The sequence below is a fragment of the Mirounga leonina genome, unplaced genomic scaffold (assembly GCF_011800145.1).
Source record: "Mirounga leonina isolate KUSES-001 unplaced genomic scaffold, KU_Mleo_1.0 Mir_178, whole genome shotgun sequence".
NCBI classification, from domain to species: domain Eukaryota; kingdom Metazoa; phylum Chordata; class Mammalia; order Carnivora; family Phocidae; genus Mirounga; species Mirounga leonina.
The window spans coordinates 23560286-23580750 of record NW_023270464.1 but is presented as its reverse complement, the minus strand read 5'-3'; the positions used below and the strand labels follow the sequence as shown (position 1 = coordinate 23580750).

Genomic DNA, 20465 nt, shown 5'->3' with positions numbered 1-20465 from the left:
GGACAATCAGTCCCCTCCCATCTGGGAGCCCTCTTTTCTTTCTCTCCCCTAGCCCTTCCTGGCACCCAGCCACCTGCCCAGGGGTGTCCCCTCCTCTCCCATCCCCCCACCCTTGTGGCCAGCCTGGCTGATTTTGTAAGATACTGGGTTGGTGCCCAGTGATTTTTTTTTTTTCTTGTAATTTAAACAGGCCCAGCATTGTTGGTTCTATTTAATGGACACGAGATAATGTTAGAGGTTTTAAAGTGATTAAACGTGCAGACTATGCAAACCAGGCCTGGTCTCTAGTGTGGTGATGTTGTTCTTCCTAGGGCCCTGGGACTGCATCCGGGATGGGGGCGGGGATTGGGGCCAGTTGATGTCCTGCTTGCCTCTAGGTGGGCCCAAGTCAGGACTCCAAAGGCCGTCTCCCACGGAGTTCCAGGGCCTCCCTGGGGGAGCAGTGGGCTGTGGAAGGAGGCAGCAGCTGGGGACAAGCCCCAGGCTGTGGGACATGGGAGCCCCAAGAGTAGGACAAGCAGAGGGCTTGCACCCCCACAGGCCTGGTCTCCAGCAGGGTGGTTCCCCCCGCCTTTGCTCAGGATCTCCCTTGGCTGTAGGGCCGAGGTCTATGGTGGAGCCGGACTGAACCAAGATAGATGGTTTTTGCTGGCCGGTGTCCAGTCTGGAAACTCCATACCTGTCCACTCCCCTATCCCAGCCATGCCCCCCTCCCCTGGCTTCCCTTGGGGCAGGAAGCCCCTGCCTCGGGGAGGGGAGTGGTGGCCGGTTCCCCAGGACCTGCGCCTGAGAAGGAGGCCTCTCCTCGGGGATATTTACTTGGAAATTTTATTCAAATGCTGGCTGGCGCCTGAGCTCTCCTAGGGGAATCCGACGGGGTGGGGAGGCCTGGAGCAGGCTTCCCCCTTCCCCTCCTGGGCCGCCCGGGCCGGGCGCCAGGCCCCCACCGCGCGGCGGCCGCTTCCCCGCGCTCCCGGGCGCTGCCCAGGCCCTGGGGGCGCCGGCAGGCGGCTCTCCGCGCGGCCATTCTTCCCCGGCCCCCTCCTCCCTTCCGTTTCCGCGGCCGCGCGGCGCGCTGGGCAGGGGGGCCGGCAGGCGTCGGGGGCGCCGGCCCTCCCGCCCGCCCCTTCCCCTCGCCGGGCCCGCCCCGGCCGGCCAACTGAAACCGCGGCAGGAGGAAGCCGAATCAGGAACTGGCCAGGGTCGCCGGGGCCGCAGTCGGGCCGGAGTCGTCCCCGAGGCGTCCTCGGCAGCCCCGGAGCAGCTGCCCGCGCGGGTAACTCCTGCCCCGAGGCCCAGGCGGCGCGGGCGGGCGCGCGGGGGGGGGGGGGGGGGGGGGGGGGGCGGGGAGCAGCGGCGGCCGGGGGTGCCGAGAGGGGGACACTCCCCCCTCCGCCCCCCACGGTGGGGTGCGCGTGGCAGGGCGGGGGCCCGGCTCAGGCTGCGGCTGCCTGAAGCCCGGCGGAGGGTCCCGGGCACGCCGAGCCCCTGGCAAGGGAAGGGTGCCCGGTGGGAGGGCCTGGGGAGGGAGGGGTCCCCTGGCGCCAGGCCTTGGCCCGAGACACGGGAAGCAATGAGGGCCCGTCCCAGGCCAAGTTGCCCGTTTTGGACCTAGGGCTGCGTTTCAGCAGGACAGGACCCCACCTCCTGTCTCTCTGCAGCTCCTCTTTGCCCCACAGCCCCCAGCCTCCCCGGCTGGCGCCTCCATCTCCGGCTGCTGCCTTACCCAGTGCTGGGCTGCCCTGTCTCTGTCCCCAGGACGGCACCATGGGCTTCTCTTCGGAGCTGTGCAGCCCCCAGGGCCACGGGGCGGTGCAGCAGATGCAGGAGGCTGAGCTGCGGCTGCTGGAGGGCATGAGGAAGTGGATGGCCCAGCGGGTCAAGAGCGACCGGGAGTATGCAGGGCTTCTGCATCACATGTCCCTACAGGACAGTGGAGGCCGGGGCATGAGCCCCAGTAGCCCCATCAGCCAGGTGGGGGTTCTGCGGCACCCTAGGCCTCCTCATCCCCTTCCTGCCTTGGACTGAGGAATTCCTCTGGGTGACGGTTCTGTCCGCCCGCCCCCTTCCTTTCCCAGAGCCCACTGGGCAGGGTTGCGCAGGGCTGGGCAGGGTTGGGGAGTCGGCAGGCCCGGGCTGGGGAGCCATTGTGCCCCCACTCCCTGTCTCGCCCGTCCTGTGCCGCACAGTCCTGGGCAGAGCTCACCAGCCAGACGGAGGGCCTGAGCCGGTTGCTGAGGCAGCACGCGGAGGACCTGAACTCAGGGCCCCTGAGCAAGCTGGGCCTGCTGATCCGGGAGCGACAGCAGCTGCGCAAGACCTACAGCGAGCAGTGGCAGCAGCTGCAGCAGGAGCTCACCAAGGTGGGTCGGGGGCCCTGGGCTCCCCCTGGCCCCTGCTGCCCAAAGGCTGACTCTAAGGGGCTGCTTTTGCACAAGAGCCCCTGGATTCACTGGGGGAAGTGCACGTCCCTGACCGCAGGCCTGCCCTAGCTTCCGTCCCGCCTTCCTGCACTTGGGCCCCTGTGGCAAGGCCTCTCCGTGCGTGCTCTGCGCCCTGACCGTGCGCCCCAGTAAAGCACGGGGAGTAAAGGTGAGCGATCCAGCCGGCGGCTGCAGGGTGCGCAGGATCGGTGACCCCCCTCCCGCCCGGCGGCGCCGGCGGGCTCTGGGGCCTGGGGGACGAGTCGGCTCCTCGAACGGCAGCGGTGTGGCCCCCTGACACAGAGGTGTGAAGTCGGCCCGCCTGCGTTTGAACCCCGCCCTGCTGCTCCGTCTAGAGCCCGGGCGATCGGAGCTGTTCGGCTTGAGCCTGCCCGGTGCAGTGTGCCGGTCTGCACCCCCGCGCACCACACCCCTCCACCTGCGCCAACCCCAGCCTTCCCACGGGCCCACAGCGGCCCCTGGTGGCCACTGTCCACCCGCCGGCGCTCTCCCCAGAAGCGCATCTAATTCCGGGGTCGGCCTGCTTTTTTGGGGTATTTCTACTGGAACCCAGCCATGCCCGTTTCTTCGTTTCCTATTACCTGGGGCTGTTACAGAGCTAGAGCGGCAAAGCTGAGTGATTTCAGCAGAGACCGTATGAGCCTCAAGTGTTTACCATCCGGCCTTTCAAGAGAAAGGTTCATCTCGTCTTTCCATTAAGTTGTTATACAGATGGGGAAACTAAGGTTTAGAGGACAGGGACGGAACTTACCCCAAGGATCCCAGTGCATACACAGGGGAACTGGGATAAGAACTTCGCTCTTGACCATCCATTGTTCCTGCCACCCAGAACGTAATTTGCAGGACTTGCTGCAAAGTGACAATGCGGGGCCTGTTGTCAAAAAAATTATGAAAGAGTTTCAAGATGTCATCAACAGAGCGTTAAACCAAGCCCAGGCCATGTGGGCCCGCAGCTGGGGCCTCCCTGCCACCAGATACCACTCTAGGTCAAGGAGGGCCAGGTGTGGCCTGCCCGGCCCCCCTCTCTGCCTTGCCCAGGGGCCTGTCCTCAAGCCAGCTCCTCTGACCTAACTTCAGCAGCAGAGGTTGGGCCCCAGAGGCCTCCGGGGCCTTCCCGGAGGACAGACTTAGATGCGTGGCCTGCCAAGACTGTGGGACGCGTGCAGGGCTTCGCCTCAGGCGGAACTCTCCTGTGCCCCGGGGACCCGCTACCCGACACCGGCCCCTCCTCTCTCCCCAGACGCACAGCCAGGACATCGAGAAGCTGAAGAGCCAGTACCGGGCCCTGGCGCGGGACAGCGCCCAGGCCAGGCGCAAGTACCAGGAGGCGAGCAAAGGTGCGCGGCTTCCCTTCCTGGAAGAGAAGGAGTCCCGAGCCAGTCCTGACCTGTGCACTGGTGCCCGGGGAGTGGGGCCCACCCGGGGCCTCTGAGCCGTCACCCACCGGCCCTCTCCTCCCCCGGCAGACAAGGACCGTGACAAGGCCAAGGACAAGTACGTGCGCAGCCTGTGGAAGCTCTTCGCTCACCACAACCGCTACGTGCTGGGCGTGCGGGCCGCGCAGCTGCATCATCAGCACCACCACCAGCTCATGCTGCCTGGCCTGCTGCAGTCGCTGCAGGACCTGCACCAGGACATGGCGTGCGTCCTGTAAGCCCGCGGCCGCAGCCCGCCCCCCTCAGCGCCCCGTGGCCCTGCCGCCAGGCCCGGAGGCCGGGCCGGGAAACCTAGTCCCTGAGCGGGCGAGCGGGAAAGGCTGCGTAGTCGCGGGGGAGCGGGCCCTGGGCCGAGGCGTGGAGCCCGTCAGCTCCTGTCCAGGCCGTGCTATTCCAGAATTCCCTTTGCAAGGTTTTCTTCTTGTATGGAGTACCAGTGTAGGCTCTGGGGTGCAGCGGGGACAACGGAGACGAAAGCGCCTGTCCTCTAGGGGTTATTCGTGGTATTGGAGAGAGAAGAGAGAGCAGCTACAATGGGTAGCATGTGAGGCAATGAGCGCTATGGAGAAAAATCAGACAAGGAAAGGCGATGGGGAGGCAGGGGCAGCAGGGCGGGCAGGGAGGAGGGACAGCTTCCAGTAGAGCGCTCTGGGAAGGCCTCAGAGGTACCAGAGCAAATGGGGGGGGGCGGTGTTTGGAGAAAGACCGTTCCAGAAAGAGGGAAGAGCAGGTGCGCAGGCCCCAGGGTGGGAGAGCGGAGGGTGCCTGAAATCCAGGAGCAGGGGGATGGCGAGTGCAGCCCAGGCAGAGGGCGGGGAGGGCAGAGCGGGAGCAAGGCCGCTCCGGTCCAGGGCTTGGGGCGCTGCTGGTGACGGAGGGGCCGGCAGGCCGTTGTGAGGACTTGGGCGCTGCTGTGTTGAGAAGACACTCCAGGGGGCCGGGGCGGTTGCGGGAGCGCGGACCGCTGGGCCAGTGGTAATTCCTGGGTGCGCTCCCACGGTGGAGCCAGGGCCGCTTCTCTACGGACCGGAAGTGAGGTGTGAGATGGAGCCAGGGACGATGGAGCTCCTGCTAACTTACGTGGACAGGAAAGAGAGAGACGGGTTCAGGAGACAGGCGTTGACGTGTCAACTCACGGAGTTAGGGTGTCTAAGGGACGTCCGGCGGGACGCTGGTGTATGTGCGTGGCCGCGTGAGGCTGCAGCTCGGGGAGGGCCTGGGACTGGACACGTAGGTGTAGGGCCAGCAGCACATGGGAGCCCAGAGCCCCCGCCGTGGGGCTGGCTGCCCGGGACAGGTGCACCTGTGCTCCCCATTCACCGAGCCGTCCGCGTACACCACACGCTCTGCACACCAGCTCTCACCGGGTCCTTGTCACCATGCCCAGCGTCCCCATCATACGCATCAGGAAGCAGAGATAAGGGAGACATTGAGTAACTTGCCTGTGGTCATTTGGCTGGTAAATGATGAGGGGGAGAGGAAGGGTCAACCCCCCGGGACGGACTCCTCCAAACACAGCGTCAGGGGCCCCGTGCTGCCCAGCCCGGCCCAGCCCGAGGCCCCACTGACCAGGGCTCCTGTCCGGGGGCAGGAAGGAGATCCTGCAGGAGTACCTGGAGATTAGCAGCCTGGTGCAGGACGAGGTGGTGGCCATTCACCTGGAGATGACTGCCGCTGTCGCCCGCATCCAGCCCGAGACCGAGTACCAAGGCTTCCTGCAACAGTATGGGTAAGCCCCTCCTTGATCCTGCCGGGCACCAGGGCTCCTGGCCTGTTCGCTGACGGGGCACCGTCCCCCTGAAGGTCCGCACCCGACGTCCCGCCCTGTGTCACCTTCGACGAGTCACTGCTTGAGGAGGGCGAACCGCTGGAGCCAGGGGAGCTGCAGCTGAACGAGCTGACCGTGGAGAGCGTGCAGCACACGTGCGTGCTGGCTGGGCACCGGGCCGGGGCGGCCGGGGGCGCGGCCATGCGTCTGAGGGGCACGGCTCGGACACCGCCCTTCCTCCGGGCACAGGCTGACCTCGGTGACGGATGAACTGGCTGTGGCCACCGAGACGGTGCTTAGCCGGCAGGAGGCGGTCGCTCAGCTGCAGCGCGATCTCCGGAACGAGGAGCAGAACACCCATCCCCGGGAGCGGTGAGCCGGTTCGCCCACAGCAGCCTCCTGGCCCGCCCCCCCTCTCGCCTGCCGGCCGACCTGCTGCTGGCCGCCAGCTACGGGCTGAGCCCCTCTCCCCACCCCACCCCCCCCCCGCCCGGCCCCACCTGCAGGGTGCAGCTGCTGGCCAAGAAGCAGGTGTTACGAGAGGCGCTACAGGGGCTGCAGGTCGCTCTGTGCAGCCAGGCCAAGCTGCAGGCCCAGCAGGAGCTGCTGCAGGCCAAGCTGGAGCAGCTGGGCCCTGGGGAGCCTCCACCCGTGCTGCTCTTGCAGGATGACCGCCACTCCACGTCGTCCTCGGTGAGCTGCCTGCCACTGCCCACCGCCACCAGCCTCGCCTGCCCGCCCGGGGCGCGCTCCTCATTTTTGCCCTCCCCCTCCCCAAGCCTGGCCACCCGCTGACGTCTGTCCCTGGCCTCAGGAGCAGGAGCGAGAAGGGGGAAGGACACCCACCCTGGAGATCCTTAAGAGCCACATCTCGGGAATCTTCCGCCCCAAGTTCTCGGTGAGTGGAGCCCAGCCTGGGCCCGCATCTCTGCCCTTCTCTAAGGGGGGCGCCAGGCCAGGGGTCTCCGACACGTACCCGCTAAGCCCCTCCCACCAGGGTGTTTGGGGTTCATCACTGCGTTGCCCTAGAGAGGCGGCTCTGCCCAGAGGGGACCGCTTTTATCGGGGAGTCCCCGTCTTCCCTGGGATTCCAGATTGCGTATGTCCCCAGGTCTTTGCCAGTCAGCCCCTCCTTCCCCTCCACCCCAACGTGTGCTACAACCTTGTTGTTTCCCACCCCCCCACCCCCCCTCACCCCCGGCTCTGGAGGGAGGAGTTGGGCGGCGGGGGCCTGGAGGAGAAGGCAGAAGCCCGGTTTGAGATCAGCCAGCCTGGGCTCCCCCTCCCAGCTCTGCCTGGAGCGAGCCCGGCTCAGTCTGGTGCCTGCTCGGAGGCGCTAACGCCACGCAGGTGGTCCGTGAGCACGAGGGGCTTATGTGAGACAGACCCCCCCAGCTGACCCCGTCTGGCCCGGTGGCCTCCCCTGGCAAACTGGCTGAATGACCCTTCCTCGCTTCCCCCGCCCCTGCCCCCGCCAGCTCCCTCCACCCCTGCAGCTCGTGCCAGAAGTGCAGAAGCCGCTGCATGAGCAGCTGTGGTACCACGGGGCCATTCCACGGGCAGAGGTGGCTGAGCTGCTGACACACTCCGGGGACTTCCTGGTGCGGGAGAGCCAGGGCAAGCAGGAGTACGTGCTGTCTGTGCTGTGGGATGGCCAGCCCCGGCACTTCATCATCCAGTCGGCTGACGTGAGTGGGGCCTGCCCTCGGGCCTTCCCTGCCTCGCCCCCCCGCCCCGCCCCCCCAGCAGGGGAATGGCCTCGGGAGGGGAGGAAGTTGCTGCTACATCCGTCGCTTGCTTGGTGGAGCTGCAAGGGGCCCCGGAGAGCACCCAGTCCGTGCAACGAGCCAGAGGCACAGTCTTCAGCGTGGGTCCTGCCCCGAGGAGGGCTCCAGGCCGTGGCGCGGCCTCAGAGAGCGCCTGCCCTGCCGGCTCTGCCTCCCGTCTCTCCTCTCCCAGGGCTCAGGCCCCCCCAGCGGAGGAGGCCGTTGACCCTGGGTTCCCCTGCCCCGCAGAACCTGTACCGACTGGAAGGGGACGGCTTTCCCAGCATCCCCTTGCTCATCGACCACCTGCTGCGCTCCCAGCAGCCCCTCACCAAGAAGAGCGGTATTGTCCTGAACAGGGCTGTGCCCAAGGTGAGCCTGCGCCCAGCCCCGCCCACGCGCTAAGCCACGCAGCGTCAGAGCAGGAGGGGATCCCCCGGTTCCTGCCTCCTGCCTCCGTACGGCCTGCAGCGTGATTCCTCACTCCTCAGGGGGCCAGCTTCCCTCTAGGTTTGGACTCTCAAGGCCACGCCCATTCCGTGGGACACACACACATATGCACATACACGCAGAGCTGATACTCCCTCAGTTAGGGGCCCCCGCCTGGTCCCCAAAGTCATCTAAGTGTGATCCTGATACTGTCCAACCCCCATTTTTCAGACCAGCAAACCGAGGTGCTAAGAAATGAAAACCAAGAGCATTGGTGGGGGATGTCTGGTCCCCTGCAGGGCCCAACACCCATTCCCCTCACTGACTTCCGACCCCCCCCACCCTCTCCCTCTGCCAGGACAAGTGGGTGCTAAACCACGAGGACCTGGTGTTGGGTGAGCAGATTGGGCGGGTGAGTCGAGTGCCCTGCCAGCCCCCTGGCTGCCTGATTTTCCCTCCCCCGCTTCCGCCGGCATCCCCGATGCCCCCTCACGCGACCCAGGCCCTTTCTCCTCAGGTTGCTCTCATGTGCGTGGGTGGTACGCTTTGTTCACATGAGCTATAAAATACCTGCTAAGGAAAAAAGTCACTTTCTTAAGAATCAGAATGGTTTTTCAACCCAAGTGAAAGAGATTTTGGGGTTTTCTGTGTCACTTCTCCCCGTGAATGTGGCAAGTCCGAGGTAACCTTCTCTGCCTATCCCATGTGCACCCCCTTGGCTCCCCACCCAGGGGGTAAACTCCTGTGGAGCATGGCTGAGCAGTCCGAGCGCGGGGGCAGTGAAGGGTGGGTGGCGACAAGATGAGGACAAGTCCCCAGGAGTGAGGAAGAGGACCATGGTCCAGGGACGACTGGTAGGAGCCCGAGACCCTTTCAGGGCAACTTTGGCGAAGTGTTCAGTGGACGCCTGAGGGCCGACAACACTCTGGTGGCGGTGAAGTCTTGTCGAGAGACACTCCCACCTGACCTCAAGGCCAAGTTTCTACAGGAAGCGAGGTGGGTGATAAAGTAACAATCCCACAGTTCCACATACAAAGGGTCCCTCTGTGCATGGCATGAGGTAAAGTGCTTGACTTAATTCTCATGCCCCCGCCCCCTGCACCGTGCAGGTGGTACCCCCCACTTAGTGCCGAGGGGTAGAGGCTCAGTGACCCACCCGAGGTCACATGTCCAGGTCTGCTGGTCTCAGAGGCCATGCTCTCCTCTTCTGCTGCCTTCTCCCATCCTCCCTCGGTCTCCCTGGGGTTCCCGGGGCTCTCCAGGATCCTGAAGCAGTACAGCCACCCCAACATCGTGCGTCTCATTGGCGTCTGCACCCAGAAGCAGCCCATCTACATTGTCATGGAGCTCGTGCAAGGTGAGCAAGGAAGCTGGTCTGCAGGGGTGGGGAGGAGGCTGCTGCCTAAGGTTCACCCCAGCTTCCCCTGCCCACCCCCAGGCGGCGACTTCCTGACCTTCCTGCGGACTGAGGGCGCCCGCCTGAGGATGAAGACCCTGCTGCAGATGGTGGGGGACGCGGCTGCGGGCATGGAGTACCTGGAGAGCAAGTGCTGTATCCACCGGTGAGTGAGGGGCGCCCGCTGCAGCCCCACCACCACCACCTGGCGCACCCCGCCGCTCCCCTCAGGGCAGGCACATGCTGCAGACCTCGTGGTTGCCTGTCCCTGTGGACCAGTAGTCCCAGGGGTGTGGGGAGCAGCTTTGTTCGTGGCTGTGCCTGGAGCGCCGGCCTGGGCAGGTGCGGCTACCGCATGGACGCTCTCGTGCCCTACCCAGGGACCTGGCTGCTCGGAACTGCCTGGTGACGGAGAAGAACGTCCTGAAGATCAGTGACTTCGGGATGTCCCGGGAGGAAGCCGATGGGATCTATGCAGCCTCAGGGGGCCTCAGACAAGTCCCCGTGAAGTGGACGGCCCCGGAGGCTCTTAACTACGGTACCTGGGCCTTACCCACTCCGGCTGTCCCCAGGCCAGGGCCCTCACTCTGGCCAGCGGACGTGGCCGGCCCACTCCCGCCTCTTCTCCCTGCAGGACGCTACTCTTCTGAGAGCGACGTGTGGAGCTTCGGGATCTTGCTCTGGGAGACCTTCAGCCTGGGGGCCTCCCCCTACCCCAACCTCAGCAATCAGCAGACCCGGGAGTTTGTGGAAAAGGGTAAGGCCGAGCCACGCCGCCTTCCCAGGGCTCCGGCCGGGCTCCCCCAGGCCCCTGACCGCCCACGGGTGCAGAGCGAGAGTCCTCCGAGCGTAGCTGCCGCTGAGCGAGCCCCCAGGCCAGCATATCTCATTCACTCTTCACAACAAGGGAGGGAGGGCTTAATACGTCCCTTTTAGAGCCGGAACAAGCAGCCTTGCAGAGGTCACCCAGCTGGCACACGGTGGGACCGAGATTCGAGCCTCTGTGTCCCTGGGGCCCTTGAAGAGTGGCACCCCGAGAACAGTGCCTCTTAATAAGCAGCTCCCAGTGCTCCAGGAATGGCCCCGGGGGCTGCCGGGTCCCCCCCGCCTGCCCTCACAGCCCGTGTGTGCGGTGCCTGTGCCCACAGGGGGCCGCCTGCCCTGCCCCGAGCTGTGCCCCGACGCCGTGTTCAGGCTCATGGAGCAGTGCTGGGCCTACGAGCCCGGGCAGCGGCCCAACTTCAGCGCCATCTCCCAGGAGCTGCAGAGCATCCGGAAGCGGCATCGGTGAGGCCAGGCCCCCTTCTCAAGCCAGTGGCCTCTGCAGGCAAGATTGTACGTCCACGCAGTGTGGACCACACGGCCGGATGGCTCCTGCCTGTCCTGGACCCTGGCCACTGGCGTCCATGCTGCCGGTGGCCATGCGGCTCTGCTTGGCCGGGCCTTCCCCTTCCGGGCGGAAGTAATAAAAACCACTTTGCCCATTGAGTGCTCTTGGCATGTGCGCTCCTCCGGACGGCAGGTCTGAGGAGGAGTCGGGGGCCCACGCTGGGGCCGTGGGAAGGGGGAGGACGGGCAGTGTTCGCGGGGCGGAACGGACCTGATCCGACAGCCCCTGGATGCGAGACGTGGGGAAGAGGGAGACGGTGTGCGGGCTTCTGGCACCCGGAGAGAGTCACAGGCAGAGGAGCAGAGCTGCGGGAGGAGTGGGGAGGTGGGAGACGTTGCGTTTGAGGGGCCTGTGGGGATGTAGGTGTGACACAGAAGTCCAGAAGCCCAGATGGAGGCAAAGGCCGGCCACCGGCGTTGGGAAGTCCTTAGCGACAAACGTTAGGTGTGTGCGGCAGTCATTAGGAGATTCAGGAGAGGGGGGCAGGGAGTCAGGGAAAGTGAGTTTCCCTAAAAGGGGGACCGGGGTGACTGAAGAGAAAGAACACGCTCCCCAGGGAGTTCATCCATCAAGACTAGTCTACTGAGCAACAGGGCAGCAGAGCGCTCACCTCCTCCTCTAAGTCTATAAAGGCCCCCCCGAAATCTATAAAATCATCAGAAACCTTCCCAGCAGCTCCAGAGAAGGGCAAGAAGGCAAAGAGGTATGAACAAACTGAAAAACCAAAACCAGGAAAGATCTCTCGCACCAAAGAACAAAGCAACAAGAACTTTGAGGTAAAATGGCCATCCCTCAAGAAAGCTAAGGAAGTAGATCACATCTACTTCCTTAGTAGGAAGGAGATAAAAACACTGTAACTTGTGTGAACAAGAGGAAATCAAGTTAGAGTGTGATTAAGAAAAAATACTAAAAAGTCTTTCTCATTGCAAGTGATAAAAAGCAGAACCAAGGAACTTTTGCTTCTGGGTAGGATGTGGTAGGTCTCCACAGGTCACTGCTCCCGTTGCAACAGCTAGGAGGAAACGAGACGGAAATCATCTTTTTAATTTTTTAAAAAAATTTTTAAAGATCTTAATTTATTTTTGAGAGAGAGGGCAAGTGAGCACAGGCAGGGGAAGAGACAGGCAAAAGGAGAGGGAGAAGTAGACTCCCCGCTGAGCAGGGAGCCCGATGCAGGGCTCGATCCCAGGACCGTGGGATCATGACCTGAGCCAAAGGCGGATGCTTAACGACTAAGCCACCCAGGTGCCCTGAAAGTCATCATTTTTAAAGAGAATGAGGAGTGGTGAAAGGAATAAGGACCAGATGAACAAAATTTCCAGGGGGAAAGAGACCTTCCAAGGTGAGCTGATGATGGGTGGTTACTTTCTTCTCAGACATTCATTGATCTGGGGCATCTCCAATGACCAGCATTGCCCCGAGCAGGGAGACTCTACTGAGGAAAAGAGAAATGAACAGTCTGTGGTTCTTGCAGGGACTGTCGTGGGTTGGGCACTAGAGGAGGCTGGAATGCCAAGCCAGTTTTCCCCACAGAAGATTTGCTGAGTTCTGGAGCACCGTGGGCAGCTGAGTACTGGGTGGGCTGGAAAGGCAAGTCCCACAGTCTTGCAGTGTTTAGAGGGAGAGGGGCTGAAACAAAAACTGGTCTCCCCCCTCAAGATATTGGCCAGATTTTGAACCTGGGTGGTCTTGGAGGCTGAAGAGCTAACCTCAAAATCTCAAAAGAGAGGGACGCCTGGGTGGCTCAGTCGGTTAAACGTCTGCCTTCAGCTCAGGTCATGATCCCAGAGTCCTGGGATCGAGTCCCACATCAGGCTCCCTGCTCAGTGGGAAGCCTGCTTCTCCCTCTGCCTGCTCTGCCTGCCGGTCCCCCTGCTTGTGCTCTCTCTCTGACAAATAAATAAAATCTTTAAAAAAAAAAAAAAAGTCTCAAAAGAGAACTTGAAGGACTAGAGAGATATAGGCTGGCCAGGCTTTCAAACCCAAATCCAAGAGGGCCACTCCTAAGGGACAGGGACAATCCTAAGGGACAGGATTGAGTTTTACTAGAACTCTAGCTCTGCCCCAACTCAGCTCAATACTTGATTACATCGAGGTGACTGGCTCCCCTGGGATGGGGGATAAGGGAGAGGAATAACATAGTCTGAAGTCCTACCCTTTTTTTTTTAAAGGTTATTATATATATATATATATTTTTTTTTAAAGATTTTATTTATTTGACAGAGAGAGACACAGTGAGAGAGGGAGCACAGCAGGAGGAGAGGGAGAGGGAGAAGCAGGCTTCCTGCCGAGCAGGGAGCCCGATGTGGGGCTCGATCCCAGGACCCTGGGATCATGACCTGAGCTGAAAGCAGATGCTTAATGACTGAGCCACCCAGGCGCCCCATAAAGGTTATTATATATTTTTTATTTTATTTTATTTCATTTATTATTATTTTTTAAAGATTTTATTTATTCATAAGTGACAGAGAGAGAGAGAGGCAGGGAGAAGCAGGCTCCCCGCTGAGCAGGGAGCCCGATGCGGGACTCGATCCCAGGGCCCTGGGATCATGACCTGAGCCAAACGTAGACGCTTAACCATCTGAGCCACCCAGGCGCCCTATATTTTTTATTTTAATTCCAGTATAGTTAACATAGTGTTAAATTAGTTTTAGGTGTACAATATAGTGATTTAACAATTCTGTATATTACTTAGTGCTCATCAATATAACCTTCTTTTATACACAACATGCAACCTACAATCAGAAATTATAAAACATGCACCAAAGGGGATAGAAAATGGGGCCAATAAACAGGAGAAAAAAGAAACAATAGAAGCAGACCCACCGATGATCCAGATATTGGAGTTGGCAGACAAGGACTTAAAAATAACGATGATTAATGTATTAACTGCATGAAAAGACAAATAGGAGCAAATTATAGAGAATTTTAGCAGGACTGAATCTATTTAAAAAGAACCAAAGGAGCAGGTAGAACTGAAAATTGCCATCTCTGGCATTATGTGCTCCTTGCATGAATTTTATAAAGGCTCATAGGACTAAAGCATAAAGTCACAACCATAGGAATTAGACACAGAAGACAGAATAGAAGGTATCTAAACTGAGGTATAGGGAGAGAAAAAAAATAAAAGAATGGAGAAAGCAGGGGTACCTGGGTGGCTCAGTCGATTAAGCATCTGACTCCTGATTTCAGCTCAGGTCATGAACTCAGGGTCCAGGGGAGAGCCCTGCATTGGGTTCCATGCTCAGTGGGGAGTCTGCTTAAGGATTCTTTCTCCCTCTCCGTCTGCACCACCCCCCCACTTTCTCTCTCTCTCTCTAATTAAAAAAAAAAAAAAAAAAAAAAGACTGGAGAAAGCAGAGCCTAAAAAACACATGAGATTCCAGTATATGAGTGATGGATATTCCAGAAGGAGAACAAGGTTAGGACCAGAATAAACCGGAAATGACCCAAATATCTCTATAGGAATAAGGAAGAACAGACCACAGCTGCTTGCACCAACATTGACAAACCTCAAAGACATGTTGAGGAAAGAAGCCAGACGTGAAAGAGTACCTTTTTAGGATTCCATTTTATGAAGTTCAAGAACAGGCAAAACTAAGCTATAGAGAAGTCAGACTCGTGGTTTGGTCTGAGGCGTACCGATGGGAAGAGGTGTGAATGCAGGGTCACAGCCCCACCCAAGTGTCCTTACAACTCTGCACATGTCTACGTAGGCTGTGTAGGCGAGACTTGAGGCATCTGACTTGAGTCTTGACAGAATGCACTACCATTCCTCCTGGAGCAAGGGGCCCTAAGCAGCCGAGTGAGGAGCCTCCCCATCTGTGGGAGACCACCATGAGGCCATTCCTCATCCCATTCCTCTAGTTTTAGTTGAGTACAGGGCTATTCACCGGCCCCCCACTCCTCGTAGAGAGCAGCCTGAGGCCATGCAACTGCTTGGCTGTAGTTTAGAGTTGGCTCCTTGGCCACAGAGTGACCTACCCCCGTACCTCCTGTCCCGGTCCCTCCAGTTCAATGTCGTCCTGTGGAACTAGGGGTGTGAGAAGTTGGCACCATGCTGGTCTTGCTTTTGCTGTCTGTGAATAAAAAGCTGTCTGGATGCACTGGGCCTTGTCGTCTCCTTCTTGGCTGAGTCTATGATGTGAGGCGGTCTATGGGCCTTGTGACAGCAGTAGTGACCCTTGTGGCCCTGTTAGCCACCACACTGCCCTCAGGGACTACCTGACCACCTGACCAATCTGGCACTTTCTGTGGGGCTGATAAGGCCACAATCTCACTTTGGAGAAGAGACAGGCTTCTACGGACTGTCAGGTCAAGTATGGGAGAGAACTCTGCCTCACTTAGTGTCCACTTCGTGCCGACGTGTTTGGTGACATCAGAGACAGGTGGTCTTTGGCCATCATCCCTGGTCCCAAATGAGTTCCATCAGTGTTCTTTTTTTTAAGATTTTATTTTTAAGTAATATCTACCTCCAGCATGGGGCTCAAACTCACAACCCCCAGATCAAGGGTCACAGGCTCTACCGACCAAGCCGGCCGGGAGCCCCATCCATTGGTGCTTAGAGTTAGAAGCCAAAGAGGGAGTTTCTTGCAGAGCTGAAGAAAGCACACAGCAATTACTGCTCACTCTCTTCCTGTTACTACGGATGGAACACTCCCTGGTGATCAAGGGCAGTCCGCCACTCCGAAATCCACTGGGATCCACTTACAGTGAAAGGAGGAAATGAGAGAGAGATTTGAACAAAAGTCCAATGAAACCATAGAAGCATGGCTCATCTGACTAGCCAATGAGGATGCCATGCAAGTTCCACAGGCTGACAAGGAATGGAAGTCATTCGGGTGTTTAACAATTGACCCCAAACTCCAAGCCCCCCCCGGCTACAACCATCCCGGCCAATGTCATGGATGTGAGGGAGGACAATATAAAGATAAATCAGGGCTTGTGCAGGGGGTCTTCACAGCTATAATGAAATGGTGGCCTATCCAGGATGAATTCCTGTCATCCAATGAGCACCCTCAGATAGTACTAGGAGAGGCTACCCCTTCCTTTTAGTGCCCTGGAACCTGGATTCATAATGGAGATCGTGAGTGCCCAGAAAACAAAATAGTCACCCAAAGTCAGCTGGAACATTTGCTCAACACCACCAGGCTGTGGGAGAAATGGAGCCTTCTCTTGCTTTCTGAGGATGTCTCCGGGAAAGTATTCAGCTAGTAGCATGATAATTTTTCCAGAATGGAAGCCTTGGCAAAGGCCAAGATAATGCACCCCAGGCCAAGGTAGGGGAGAGAAACCAGGCCATTTGGACCTGGCTATTGTGCCAGGGGTTCCCAAAAGAGGAAAGTGATAATCTTACTGTGACAAAAAAATTATCTCTGGTTGTCATGCCACGGGATGGCCATGGGACTTAAAGATGTGGGCTATAACTGGGCCAGCTTTGGTGTGTCCTGTGAGCAAACAGGAGAGACGCCAAGAAAGCCCTGACCTCCCCACTGAGGTTTGTGCTGTTCAGACTGTGGTTTGACCCAACACTTTCTGCACTATCGTTGACCCCCTTCATAGACAAACTGGGGCTAGGTTGGAGGCCAAGGTCCTTTCATCCCCAGGGGAGACCAGAGGCCCTATGCTGTGGCCAAGGTGAATTAGAAAACTGAGAGCAACGAAAATTCCCAAAGCCTCACAGGCCTCCTGTGGGCCTCTGTGATACTGGGACATACTCTCAGGCATGGCCAAAAGCTTCCCTCACTAGATTTGGACAAACTGGACGCTGGATTGCCGTAGTTTTGGGGTGAGTCCTTTTGAGCCAACACCCACCCAGGTGGTTGTGACTAATACTGTTGAATATATTGTGGGAGTGGATGTTTTGAGTATGTGTGTTAACGTCTCTTGATTGTAAGGGATGTTCCCGATGGGGAAATGTCACAATCAGGATCATGGTCATTAGGATAGGGACCAGGGGTCATCTCCTCTAATGGAGCCAAGTGGTTACCCCGAAGCAGAGCGGGATAGGGGGATGAAGAAGGGAACTACTGTCTCGATGAAGGAACTAGTAGATTTAAGGGGGCTCAACGACCTGATATCTCCTTGTAATAGCTCTAAGTGGCCACTAACAAAGGCCAATTGCCTGTGGTGCATCACAGATTATTACAAGTCACAGAGCTCATGGCACAGACTGAAGACACCTGGGATGTGGTGGTGGACATTGCTTGCTAATGCCTTTGTTAGCATCCCATTACATCCAAAGGATGAAAATCATCTTGCCTTCATTGGCTTGGGTTGCAATACACCTTTACAGTGATGCCACAGGACTAGCTGGATTCCCCTGTGATTTGCCACCAGTCCTAACTCCTGTAGGAAGAGCAGCACTATGACAACAGATTGCGTGGAACACATGTTCCTGTTCACAACCCATGGAAAGCATGGTGGTTATCTTGTGTGTCCACTTGGCTGAGCCATGGTGCCCAGATCATGGTCAAACATTATTGTGGATGTTGCTGTGAAGGCTTTTTTAGTTGCTTGACATTTAACTTGATGGTCTTTGAGTAAAGCAAATTTCCCTCCATAACGGGGGTAGACCTTATCCAATCAGCCAAAACCCTGCAGAGAACAAGAGACTGACCTCGCCCAATCAAGAGGGAATTCTGCAGCAGATGGCCTTTGGACTTGAACAGCAACATTGGCTCTTCCCTGGGTCTCCAGGGTCTCAGCCTTCAGAACTGAAGTGGAGCATTAGCTCCTCTCCGGGTCTCCAGCCTGCTGGTCTACCCTCTAGATTTTTGACTTGCCGGCTTCCATTATTGCGTGAGCTTATTCCTTTAAACACACAGACACATCCATACATCCTATTGGTTCTTCTCTGGAGAATCTTGGCTAATACAGGCTACCCATGTAAAAGGACCCTTTGACCATGAACATGAGTGGAACCAACAAGCTGGTTAGACCTGCACCACCCAGGTAAGAACTACAGCCACCTGGATCCATTATCACACAGAACGTGGCCGCACAGCTGTAACCCAGGGCCTGGCTAATATGCCTGGACTACTGGCTATACAGTGGAGTGACAGAACTCTGGGGCATGTAGTCTGGGGCACTGAACCTGGCTGGTCATGACAAATAGACAAGATGCGTCTCCCACTTTCTGCTCAATGGTACTGCTGGGCAACAACTGTTCTCGGCAGCTTTTTCCAGAGATGGACAATTCCTGTCTGCACGGTAGATGTAGGCCCTACCATTTAAAGACTCCTAAATGGACCGTGTTGCACATTTGGGTTCTCCAAACACAGACAATCAGACAGTGGTGCTTTCATAGCCAAGAACACTGGGCAGTGGATAACTACCTGTGGCATTCCCCAGACATTGCATGCCCTGTATCACTGACAGGTAGCAGGTGCCAACAAAAAATGGGACGTACTCTTTTTTTTTTTTTTTAAGATTTTTATTTATTTATTTGACAGAGAGAGACAGCGAGAGAGGGAACACAAGCAGGGGGAATGGGAGAGGGAGAAGCAGGCTTCCCCGCGGAGCAGGGAGCCCGATGTGGGGCTCGATCCCAGGACCCTGGGATCATGACCTGAGCCGAAGGCAGACGCTTAACGACTGAACCACCCAGGCGCCCCTGGAACGTACTCTTAAAGGAAAAACTAAAAAAGATAAGTAGACGGCCGAAGCTCAGCTCCCAATGGAGCCCACCCTTGAGACGAGGCGGTGTGAATTCCGAACGTGGCAATTCCAGGAAAGGGCAGTTCTCACTCAGATAGTGTTTAACTATAAGGTTGAGAGGGAGAAAAGAGGCCTCAACTGGTCTCCTTTACTCTTTCTTTCCCCTCTCATCCCTGCCTCCAGGAAACCAGGCTCCTGGGACCTACCGCAGCAAAGAAGAGCCGGGGGTGGGAGATCCTAACCTGGTGTTTCTCCTACTGCCCTTGTTATGGCTGAGGACATTAGGCCTATATTGGCCTGCCAAACACAAACCAGTCTAAAGTCTGTAGTGCAAGTAGTGATGGACAGTTCTTTTGCTCCCCGAACTTTGTGCTAGCCAGTCAAGGCAGCATATTGACGGCTTCTAACACCTCTTGCTGCTCTCGAATTAATGAATTAGGACAGGTGGAGTGATCTATCTCTCGGCTCTAAGGTTGATCCCTGGTGGCATCTGGGATATCGTGGTTTGGCTCCGAGTAGGGAGCCTGGCTGTGGTCGGTCCTCCACGTGGGCCTGATCACCCTACTGGGAGGCACAGTTGCGGGCACTCTCATCTGATGTTAAGACAAATAGAAAGGATTTGGTCCAAGCTCCCATCAGTACAACTAACTCTCTGATGGAGTGGCTATGCTCCTGAAAAGAATTCTTAGCTGGAGAAATGAAAGGTTGGGGTGGCAGGAAGTAGAGGCGTAGGAAGCAGCTCCGACACAGCGCCCTGATGCCCTTGTCCAGCTGCCGATAGGCCACGAAGGTGAGGCTTGACCACAGAACCACCCAAGTCTTGGCAGAACGCATTATGATTCCCCCTGGAGCCAGAGGACAGAAGCAGCCTGACCGTGTGGGGACACTGCCCCCAGGCCCTCTCCCAGCCCTCCTCCTAGTTCATCTGAGTGCCAGGCTTTCCACCCGGCCCCTCCCTCCACTTCGAGGGCAGCTGCAGGCCGTGAAAGTGTCCGATTGTTGTTGAGTTGGCTCCTTAGCCACAGAGAGACCTACCACCTCGCTGCCTATCATCTGGTCCCTCCAGTTCACTCTGGTCCCCTGGGGAAAGCTGACACCATGCTGGTTTTGCTTTTGCTGTCTGCGTGAGTAGAAAGCTATCTGGATCCATGGGGGCTTGTCGACAAGTCTCCTTACTGGCTGAGGCTACAGAAATGTGGCAGGCCCACCTAGCAGCTTCTGTAGTGACCCTCGTTAGCCACCATGCTGTGCTTAGGGACTGCTTGACCTCTTGACAGAGGGGAACATTTTGGGGTTAATGGGAATGTTCCATTTTGATCTGAGTGGTGATTATCCTTGTGCATACATTCATCAAAACTAAGCTGTACACTTAAGACTTGTGCCATAGACTGTGAATTATATGTCAATTAAAAAAAAAAATCACCAGGGAACAAACAGGAGGTCTTGAAAATTATGATCGCCAAAATGAGAAATTCAACAGAAAGGTTGGAAGATAAATTTCCCAGAACACAGGGCAGAACACAGAGACATAGGGGACCATGAACCTAGCCTAAGTCTAACACCATAGTACCAGGCCTTTCAGTTCGTAAATAAACTTAGAAGAATGTTTGTGGTGATAAAAGAGATGGGAGTTAAAACAATGAGATGACAGTTTAAATCTGGTTAATCAAATAAACTGTGTAAGCAATATTCAACAGTCTGTCATTGATAGCACAATCCTTTGGGGGAGCAATAGAACGCCAAGTATACTCAGTCACATGGGTCTTTATCTTTAAAGCCCAGGTAACCTCACTGTCGCCCATCTGTCCTAAGGTAACACTATAAAAAGAAAAATGTGGAATTCAGGGAGATGTTCACTGCGGTATGGTTTATGATGCTGCAAAATTATGAACCACACAGATGCCCAGGGAAAGGAGAACCACCACGAAAATGATGTCTTATTGACGGGGTGGCAAGCACGGAAAGGGATCGTGATCACTGCAGGGCACCCACGGGAGGCAGCACCCCTTGGCCTGGGGAGCGTAACCGCATCAAGTTGAGGCGACCCGGAGCGGAACAGGGCGGGCCCGGAAAATGGGCTTCACGTTCGGCAGCTGAAATGGAGGAGGACTGCTTCTACTACTGCTTGGCAATGCGAGGACGCTGGTAAGAGCCAGAAAAATAAAGTTGCGCGCCCC

The 20465-nt window shown here is 57.6% G+C and overlaps 1 protein-coding gene across 2 annotated transcripts; it reads left to right on the top strand.

The window, feature by feature from the left end:
* Window positions 1-986: 986 nt before the first annotated feature.
* FES (FES proto-oncogene, tyrosine kinase) lies at window positions 987-11221 on the top strand. 2 transcript variants are annotated; one of them, XM_035024178.1, is made up of 19 exons: window positions 987-1276; window positions 1759-1974; window positions 2190-2363; window positions 3685-3781; window positions 3911-4094; window positions 5472-5609; window positions 5684-5803; window positions 5898-6020; window positions 6155-6341; window positions 6463-6546; window positions 7127-7336; window positions 7664-7786; window positions 8202-8255; window positions 8721-8839; window positions 9106-9200; window positions 9282-9405; window positions 9620-9777; window positions 9874-9996; window positions 10388-11220. In XM_035024178.1, exons 2-19 carry the CDS (start codon window positions 1768-1770, stop codon window positions 10528-10530), a joined length of 2463 nt encoding a protein of 820 aa, XP_034880069.1. In that variant the 5' UTR covers window positions 987-1276; window positions 1759-1767; the 3' UTR covers window positions 10531-11220. The 2 variants fall into 2 exon arrangements, with proteins under 2 accessions (XP_034880069.1, XP_034880070.1); XM_035024179.1 differs by having other exon boundaries at window positions 1144-1276; window positions 3911-4085; window positions 10388-11221.
* The last annotated feature ends 9244 nt before the right edge of the window (window positions 11222-20465 follow it).